This window comes from Notolabrus celidotus, chromosome 13 (assembly GCF_009762535.1).
Source record: "Notolabrus celidotus isolate fNotCel1 chromosome 13, fNotCel1.pri, whole genome shotgun sequence".
Classification (NCBI taxonomy): domain Eukaryota; kingdom Metazoa; phylum Chordata; class Actinopteri; order Labriformes; family Labridae; genus Notolabrus; species Notolabrus celidotus.
Window position 1 is genome coordinate 7,272,972 of NC_048284.1, and position 9,730 is coordinate 7,282,701.

The 9,730-nt window shown below is 43.0% G+C and overlaps 1 protein-coding gene across 4 annotated transcripts; it reads left to right on the forward strand.

Moving 5' to 3' along the window:
• The first annotated feature begins 692 nt into the window (after positions 1-692).
• myb (v-myb avian myeloblastosis viral oncogene homolog) lies at positions 693-9,277 on the forward strand. 4 transcript variants are annotated; one of them, XM_034699595.1, is made up of 16 exons: positions 693-832; positions 2,814-2,931; positions 3,211-3,282; positions 3,438-3,530; positions 4,282-4,502; positions 4,942-5,170; positions 5,282-5,350; positions 5,450-5,554; positions 6,018-6,281; positions 6,420-6,548; positions 6,793-6,911; positions 7,008-7,122; positions 7,208-7,303; positions 7,559-7,657; positions 7,779-7,862; positions 7,953-9,277. In XM_034699595.1, exons 1-16 carry the CDS (start codon positions 810-812, stop codon positions 8,067-8,069), a joined length of 1,953 nt encoding a protein of 650 aa, XP_034555486.1. In that variant the 5' UTR covers positions 693-809; the 3' UTR covers positions 8,070-9,277. The 4 variants fall into 4 exon arrangements, with proteins under 4 accessions (XP_034555486.1, XP_034555489.1, XP_034555488.1 ...); XM_034699597.1 differs by having other exon boundaries at positions 728-832; positions 7,956-9,277; XM_034699598.1 differs by lacking the exon at positions 6,420-6,548 and having other exon boundaries at positions 715-832.
• The last annotated feature ends 453 nt before the right edge of the window (positions 9,278-9,730 follow it).

The window sequence follows — 9,730 nt, forward strand, 5'->3', positions numbered from 1 at the left end:
TGGTGACAGCAGCAGCAGGCAGGCAACTCCACACACAGGTGGCAGAGCACAGAGGGCTTTGTGACTTCACTTTCCTCGCATGCCAAACACCCATTCCGCAATTGTTTACCTCGTCCAGTCACACGTTTCCTTCTCCTTTTCACCAGAGGAGAAGTAACTCATGAACATTGTTGACAAAAAAAAAAAGCCTGAAGCGCGGACAAACAGTCAAAACGCGCCTTTGACAAGTCTTCTGTGTAATAATTTGGTGCATTCAGGAACGCCTCGGAAATTTTGGACACATCTACTTTGCAAAGCAGTAGCATTGCAGGATGTTCTCTGTGAAGTACCATGATGATCTTACCTTCTTCATTTATTGCAGTGTGCTATAAAGTAACACTTTTGTCACATCATTTCTGGTGTATTTCTCCTTCTAGACTTCCAAAAGCAGAGTAAACAATGTTTTTTTTTTTTTAATTAAAGGCTCTTTTTCTAGAGACAGCAGAATATAATCAATTTCATAGGAATACACTCAAATTTTCTCCAACTTGCTTGCACTCTCATCAGTGTGACAAATATATAACTTATCCCGTGTTTGTTCACCCCTTAATCACAAAACGCCGGACTGCATTTGAAGTCAACTGAGCATGCGCAGTGAGGACGCGCGCCCAGGAGCGCCAAATTTACAGGGATGTGAGGGGAGGAGCAGTAGTAAGCCTGCTGTAGTTTAAATTAATGTCAACCTGCCTCCACGCCGGGAGAACAAACCCAGCGCAGATAGTGAAAGTACGTGCTCAGCGTTACCTGCGAGCCGCTCTACATACATTAACATGGCTCGGCGGCCGAGAAACAGGTGAGTTTAAACAGAACAATTACTTTTTTATTTTGCATTTCCTTCAGCTTTCTTGTTTTTCTTCTCATATGCGCGTTAAAGCGTATCCACGTCTGTTTTTTTCATCATTTGTGTTGGATACTGGTTGGATCCAGCGTGAGCTCAGGGGTCGAGTGTGCAACTTTATGACAGACTTTAAGTTTATATTGATCTTGTTCTTCTTCTGGCACAGTGTTTGTGTTTTTGGTGTTTTTGTGTCTTTGGCTGTTTAAGCTGAGAGGTGGTGTGAGTGTTTCGTACGCGCGCTCATGACAGGTGGTGGTCATCTGGCATGTGCGCTCCTCGCTGCTGTCAGTGCTGAGAGGGAGAGAGAGAGAGAGAGAAAGGGGTCTCCCTCTGCACTCTACTATACACCCTCTCTCTCTCACATACACACACAAACACACACGAACACACGGATTAATGTTAAAATTCGGCGGGTGGACAGACGCGTGCCGCGCAGTGTGCAGCATGGAGCGTGGACTTTCATTTAAATGGGAGCATGTTGTGGATGCAAAATCCAACATATTGCAACATCTAAGTCTGAACAAGCACAGATACATTAACCCTTTGCAACAAACATAAAGTAACATGTTACACATTTAATGTAGCATGGCTCTCCCGGAGGATCGCCACTTTGTCAGCCACATGGACGGATTGATTTCATTTTCACTTGCATGTTGGATAAAGATTACCCAGGCGCAAAGGTCATCTTAAACGCGGCTTTATGATTATGAAACTTATTGTAGCATCTCTGAAAGGGAGGAGCGCATACTCTTATTTTGGAAACTACGCTTTCTGTGCGTCCTCTGTGCGCACTTGAAGAGGCAGATGCTTGAGGGCTGTATTTACCTCGTTTTAACGCACGCAACCCTACGCATAGATCCCCTTCTCTTTATTCCCATTATTCTCTCTCTCTCTCTCTTTCTTTTTGCCCAATTCTTGTCCCCTCGTGCTGATTTCTGGTTTATTATCATGGCTTGTTTTAAACGGAGGATCAGAGAACAGTGCAGAGCGAATCCACACATGCAACAAACTTCTGTCTCAGAGTATAGAGCAATCATAGTGTTGAATGTGTCATGGTGTACTTTTTCAGGTTACTCATCACTCTCACCATGAGTTGGTCATGCTGCACTGAGTGCTTACTGTGCACATACACTCATCTGCCTTTTTTTCATTGACATTATCATATTTATTATTTTATAAGATGGTTAAAATAACTTATTAAATGTAATCACCTAACTGTTAAACTAAGTGCTTCTGTATTTAAAACAAAAAGACTTCTGTAGTGTATTTTCAGTGTTTTTAATCATCAGGTATTCAAACAATAAGATAAAGGACAAAAAAAGGAAGATAATCCACTTTTAATATCCTCCCATACACACACACACACCTCTCAGTGGGGTTCCTGTTCACCTGTTGCTCTTTATGACACTAAAACACCCTACCTAGCTTCCACTTGTCTGTGCTCTTGATCTGATTGGTTCAGAGTTAGAGTGTGCGTGTATGTGTGTGTGCGTCTGTTCTGCACAATGCCACTGCAGGTCTGAACATGCCGGGGTCACGAAATTATGATCACATATGCCAATCCCAGTATCTGTGGAAACCAAAAACATTGGAACCTGTTCATCCATCCATCCACCCTCTCTCCCTCCCTCTCTTGCTCCCTCTCTTTCTTTCTCTCTCTCTTGCTTTCTCTTCCCTTGTGGGTGTCTTGGCTTGTAGCCTGCACCCAAACCTTCAGGAATGACTGGTTCTGTCTGTGTTGACACCTGATGAGTTAAAGATTGGGCTGAGTTCTTTATGCCCTGTGTAAAGAGTCGATTAGGGAGTAGTTTGGAAATGAAAAAAGGTTCTTAATGTGCTATTATTTGCCTTTCTCTAATCTTGTACTATCCCTTTTCACACAGCCTCCACTTGTTTTTAATTGTACCTCTGTCTTTGTCTCTCTCTGTGCCTGCAGTGTTTACAGCAGTGAGGAGGATGAGGAGGAGACCGAGATGTATGAACACGATTATGACGGATCAATGGCCAAGGCGGGGAAACGCCACCTCGGCAAAACACGCTGGACACGAGAAGAGGTACACAAACACACAAATACACACACACACACACACACACACACGCATACACACCTGCTTCTGAAAACAAAGTATTAAAGACATCTCACATGTGAAGTAAAAACTGCCTCAGGAGAGATCACCTGAAAGGAACCTGGGAACCTCTTTTTTATCATTGTCTGGTCTAACCACAGTCACTAAGTTGAATGTTCATTTTAAATAGCTGGTGCTTGTGATCATTGCAGCAGCATGTTTTGAAAGTCTGACTGACATTATGTTGGGGTTATTTTTGTCTGTCAGGATGAGAAGTTGAAGAAACTGGTGGAGCTGAATGGATCAGAGGACTGGAAACTCATTGCAAGCTTACTAACTGTAAGTGTTTGATCTATGGATGCACACAGAGACTTAAAAGTAAAAATGAGAAACTTGTGGAGGGGTGTTTGTTTTCTTTCTTTCGACTTGGATGCATCGGTTTGTTTGCGTCTTGTAAGGATGATAACCTAACACTTTGCTCTCCGGCCTTCCAGAACCGTACAGATGTGCAGTGCCAGCACAGGTGGCAGAAGGTTCTCAACCCAGAGCTCATCAAAGGGCCATGGACCAAAGAGGAGGACCAGAGGGTAAGACTCTTAGAACATGAAGAAATGCACACAAGACTGATTAGATCAATGCAAAACAACCTGTAATACATAAGTAAACAATGCAGAACTACTCTCATGAAAGACTTGTAAAAACTTTCCTAAGTTATCAGAAGTCATCCAGGGTAAAAAAAGACTCAAGCTTCCTTTGTGATTAAAGCAACCATTCTGTAGCAACTCCTGAGCTGCTGTTGCACATTCTTAGTTTCCCAAAAAGTAACTCCTGCGAGCCGTTACTCAATGAGCAATCTGTCTGGCCTCTTCAAACTTGTAAAGTATTTATTGAAGTAGCCCAGAGGAGTTATATTTCCACCCAGATGCCACTGTAATGATTAGCAGAGTGGCTAACGTTCCACTGGAAACTCCCTCACTGCTCACCACCAGGTGCTCCCAATCACCTCTACAGGCTGAAAGATAAAGAAAGAGAGAAGGAGGGAGGGAGAAGTGCTTAATGACTCTGTGTATTCTTGTTTTTTTAGAGTTATTAACAAGATTTTTGTCCTCTCTCTCTTTGTTCCTCAACTCTTCACCTTTGATCTCTTTATCTTGTTTTTCTAACCCTGCACCCCTTTACTTCTCCCTCTCCTCCCTGTTATTGCTCCTTCCTTCCTCTTTCCTCACGCCCCTCTACTACCTTTTACTTCTCTTCCTTTTCAACACTCTTCCTCCTACTCTCTTGTCTTTCCTCTTTTTCTCATCCCTCCCACACACATACACACGCTCACCCCTCCAGGTGATCGAGCTGGTCCAGAAATACGGAGCCAAGCGCTGGTCGGTGATCGCCAAGCACCTGAAGGGCCGCATCGGCAAGCAGTGCAGAGAGCGCTGGCACAACCACCTGAACCCGGAGGTGAAGAAGACATCCTGGACCGAGGAGGAGGACAGGATCATCTACCAGGCGCACGAGAAGCTGGGAAACCGCTGGGCTGAGATTGCTAAGCTGCTACCTGGCAGGTGAGACAAGAGGAGGAAGAAAAGAGAAAGGTGTGGGGAAAAAAAGGGGAAGCTAGATGAATCACTGAAACCCATGTTGGTCGGCTGTGCAATGTTGCGGTGGAGAGGGTAAAAGGGCGGGGAGGACAACGAGGAAGGAATGAGAGAAAGGATAAAGTCAGAACAAGAACTGCATGTGAATCCTGAAGTTTTATAAAAGAAGGAGGCTTGTAATTGAGAACAAAGAGGGAAGAAAACAAGCTGAAAGATATGGTAGTTTTGAAATGATTATAATTACTCTGCACTGATAACCTTATCATCTTTATGTCTGTGTGACTGTGATAAACCCCTGAACGTGTGCCTGTGTTGATAATGCTATCAAGGACCACTTGAGCACCAGGATGTCTCTCCACGTCTGTGTTTTGTAATCAAGCTAACATGCGTTATCCCTGACATCCAGGACTGACAACGCTATAAAGAACCACTGGAACTCCACCATGAGGAGAAAGGTGGAACAAGAGGGCTACCTGCAGACCGCAGCCAAGAACGGCAACTCCTCACTCTCCATCGGCCACGGCTACGTCAAGACCGGGAACCACATCATGAGTTTCTCTCATCACTCGCCCAGTCACGCACAGCTGCCCCCCTCGTCGCCACTTAACTACACATACATCACCGAAACACACCGAGTGAGTGTAACAGAACTTGGATTCTTGGCACCAACATTTCACTTGATGCTTATAGTTTAGCTGCAGGTTATTCATTTATCTGACAAGGCTGGTTTCTGCTTGGTTTAACAGGTACCATTCCCACTGGCCCTGCATTTGAACATCATGAACATGCCCCAGCCTGGAACTGCTGCTATACAGGTAATAACAGCAAAGATGAGCAGCTTGATCTTTCACTTTTAGGAGGGTTTAAGTTTTGGATTGTTGCTTAAAATGTGCTTCTGCTTGTTGTTTTTTCAGAGACACTATAGTGAGGAGGACCCTGAGAAGGAGCAGAGGGTGAAAGAGATCGAACTGCTGCTCATGTCAACAGAGGACGAGCTTAGAGGCCAGCCTTCACTACCAGTAAGTTGTGCATGTGTGTGTGACAGCTCAATTTATGTGCATGTGTATTTGACCCTGTCTTTGAGGACAGTGGTTGGCTGTGTGTGTGCGTGCATGAATAAAGAGGAGGAAACATCTGGGGGGTCTGTTTCTGCAAAAGAAATGATGAAATAGGACCTCCTCGCCATTTTTTGCACACGTCCATGACAGCTTGTGCAACACCACACAACACTTCTCTCACTCTTTACATTAAAGTTCCTTTTCTTCTTCTCTTTTTGCTCTTTTGTTCATTTTTACACCTCTTCCCTTATTGTCAGGCTTGCATTTTCTGTCTTTTGCGTGTTTGACACTTTTTTTTACATTCAGCCCGCCATGCCTGTGTGTGTGTGTGTGTGTGTGTGTGTGTGCTTATATCTCCAGTGTTCTTCTTCAGCAGTCATTTCCATCACTCATTCTTTTTATACTTTTCTCTTCCCCCCTCTAGATGAATTTGTCGTACCCAAGCTGGGTCAGCTCTTTGACTGACGGCGCCGAGGCGATGGCAATGTTATTACCTCATCACCAGGCGTCCGCTCCCGCCCTTCCTCTCGACCAGAGCTGCCTACCGGAGGAGAGTGCGTCTGCAACACGGGCCCACAGCAACAGACACCGCAACAGTAACAACAACAATAACAACAACAACAGCCATCACAGCAGTCCAACGTTCTCAAATCCTATGCCAGAGTTCATGGAGTCCGTCATTGATTCAGTAAGTATCTGCATGTAGTTCATGAGTCAGAGGAGATATTTTATTGACTTCTCCTGTTCTAAAATAAGCTTAGCAATCAGCTACATAGATTTCACATAGAAGCGGGCCTTGACCCATAATTTCCCGCCCTTTTCCTAGAGCGCTCTCAGAGCAGACAGGGTCTCGCCCAATCAAAGATCAAGAAGTGCTCATGAAGCATGGGCGGGCATCATGTGTTCGACTCCTAAGCCTTCAGCAGGCAGAAACCTCCCCTATTCACCCTCACAGGTAGTTCAAGTAGCTGTGTGTGATCAGAATCCATCCAATCACCATTGTGCCACCTGATCATATCTCAAACCAATCATTTAGTCAGTGTGTCAGTGTCAGTGTTTTCCCATCCTTTTCAATCATTACATCTCCCACTTGTCTCCTGATACACTCCCGTTCTTTGCTTTGCTCCCATGCTCTGCCAGATTGTAACTATTTAGAAAGAATCCACTGATTAATGTGTTTGTTATTTTGTCTTTCACAGTTTCTCAACCAGTCCATGAGCTCCGAACACTCAGACAACGACAGTGTATCCATGAGCTCCCCTGTGGACACCAAGCCTCTGATCGACCACAGCATCAGGTCTCAGAAGGAGAATGAAATGTAAGTGGCTTTATCTCTTATGTGTTGTTATCCCTTTAAGTAAAACTGTAAAAAAAAGAGAGGTTTAACAAACAGTTTATCTCTCTCTCTCTTTAGGTTCAGAACCCCAAATATCAGGCGCTCAATCATGGAGTCGTCTCCTTGTACACCGACGCCTTTCAGGTCCACCCTGGCCCTCCAGGAAGCCAAGTACGGGCCCCTCAAAATACTGGTGAGTGTTTAATTTGTTACCCCGACCTCTGCTGTGCTTGCTGCAGAGTTCTCGTGTCTCACTGGAGCGTTTGTGTCTTTTCCAGAACACCCCTTTGCAGCAGCAGATGGTAGATTCCATCAAGCAGGAGCCGATGGAGTGTGCCATTGAGCAGCCTCCTCTGAAGAAGATCAAACAGGAGGTACTTTCCACTCAACAATCAGCACGTACACGAAATAACACAGCGTCAAATGTGAGACTGACATAAGAAGTTTTAGTTTTTATGTTGAGGCAGCAAAGGAGGAGGTGAAAAGTCGAGTGTATTTTCACTCTGAGTTATGGTTAAGCATGCGGGTACTTTTTCTTTAGTTTCGAAACACTCTTGGTTTACCGGAAGAATTGTTCTATAAGTGTCTACAAAACTCTTGATAATTAATGAATGTGTTTTGGATGCTAGGTGGAGTCACCATGTGAGAGGAGCCCGTGCATGCAGTGGGAAGGACAAGACCTCCACACACAGCTCTTCTCCCCCAGCGGCCCTGCACAGGAAGTACCTGTAAGTTCACCTTTGACCTTTCAACCCTTGATACACAAAAAGAGTCTTTTTCTGAGATTAGATGCAGTGATGTTCGTATAAATCAGCTGTTCATTAAATGTTTTCCCCCTTTTTCATTCAGGACCTTCTTACCAGCTCCATACTGAGTGAAGATGGACACAAAGCCTACCACTCCTCTCACAGAGGCATTGGCAGCCCACTACAGGTGAGCACCAATTGAAAAGCACACATATATGAAGTTGTTGTGATCGCACTTTCAGCATAAAAACTCACCATCCTCTCATTCTCTTGTCAGCAGCAGCTCAGTTCCTGGGAGCACGTGACCTGTGGGAAAACAGAGGAGCACATGTTGGGCTCTGAACAGAGCCACAAGTACATCAACACTTACTCTACGAGGACGCTGGTCATGTAGGCAGAGACACATGTTGATCCTGAAACATCAACAGTCCTGTGCTGGACGCAGAGCAGCAGGATGCATTTTTGTTGTGGTACAACAGTTGGGAGAGGCTCTATGCCACTTTGTGTTTATACACTCACACTTGTTGGATTTCAACCAACCAAAGACTTTTTCTGTTTTTTTTTAAATCTTTTATATAAAATTGCTTTTGGTTTTTAGAAACGTGCGCCTATCACTTTTGGTCTTGTCCTTGTATTATTATTCATGTTTGTATTATAAATGGGAAATGGTGGCTATATAATTTCATTGGGCTGTATTATTAATTCTGAATTTTGATATTAATATAATGAACAAGTTGATTAATTTATTTCTTTTGTTTTAATAATGACTTTGTTGTTGCTTTTTTTTAAAAACAATTGGCCAGTGGAGCAGTGTTGTAAGTTAAGTATTTAAGCCCTTTAAGCATTATCATGAATCCAAAGGCATGTTCATTTATTCAAAACTGACCTCATGAAATGTTTCCATTATTTTGTATTTCATGTTTTTTAAAGCTACACTGGGTCTACTGAGAATTTCAAGTGTTTGGTCTGTGCCACTTCATGTAAACACTTAACTACAGCTGAATGTGTTCTTAAATCACCTTTTACTTTGAATTATGTTTTTACAAAACCTTTCGGGGCCAGCCTTATTAGTATTACCAAATCACCACATTGGCACCTTTATGTCACAGAAACTTAGTTTTCATTTCAACGTCAATTCAATGAACAAACATTTGCTATAATTTCAGAGTACGAGGTGCATGTGGGCATTTAGAAATTTGAAACGAGCTTCTCTGTCTGAACCATGAGCTTCACCCAGTAAGAGTTAGACCAAGCTGCACTTGATTTTCTATTCTCTGTAGAAAGCGAGAGTACTAAACACTGATATTTTATACATTTTGCTACAAACAGAAGCCCAATTGAAACTTTTGTATGTTTGTTTTTTAAACATTTCTATGAATAGTTTTGTACTGTTTTATAACGCATACTCAATCAGCATTGTGCTTTCTTACTAAGACTGCAGTAGCCCATGTCAAACACTTAGACAATCTTTTTATAAAGCCTTTTTTATACTAGCTTTTTGAGCAGAAATGATTTTATAACAGCATTTTTACATGCCAAGTTTTCACCTTTTTTTACTTTTATAAACTGCCTAGTAAATAAAGTGTGTTCTGTTTTTTACCAGCTATGTGTTGAGTGTCATGTTTGGATTAAAAGGACTTCTGTATGAGAAACTTTAACAACGGTAGCATCCCCACTTGGAGCTCAAATACACGACATGACACTTGTGTGTGTTTAAGCAGTAAATATGCTTTTATCAGTCACAATTGAAGTACAAATAGCCCGGAGTTGTTTAAATTTGAAGTGTAAATAGCACGCTGAAGCCACTCTGTTGTCTAGAGCGACTTTTCTGTTTCATGTGAATGAACTGTTTGCTCTTCCATCTCTCCAAAGTGTACCCTATCTCTAGTATTCAAATTTTTGGTAGGTCTGTAGTATTCAAATACTCCACCCTTAACTCTCACACACACTGGTGCACGCAGTCCTGCAAATACAAAGATGTGTTGTCATAAAGATGTGCAGAGTGTATCATATAGCCTTCCCGCTATCTGCCAATTACTATGAGTGTGAAGTTGA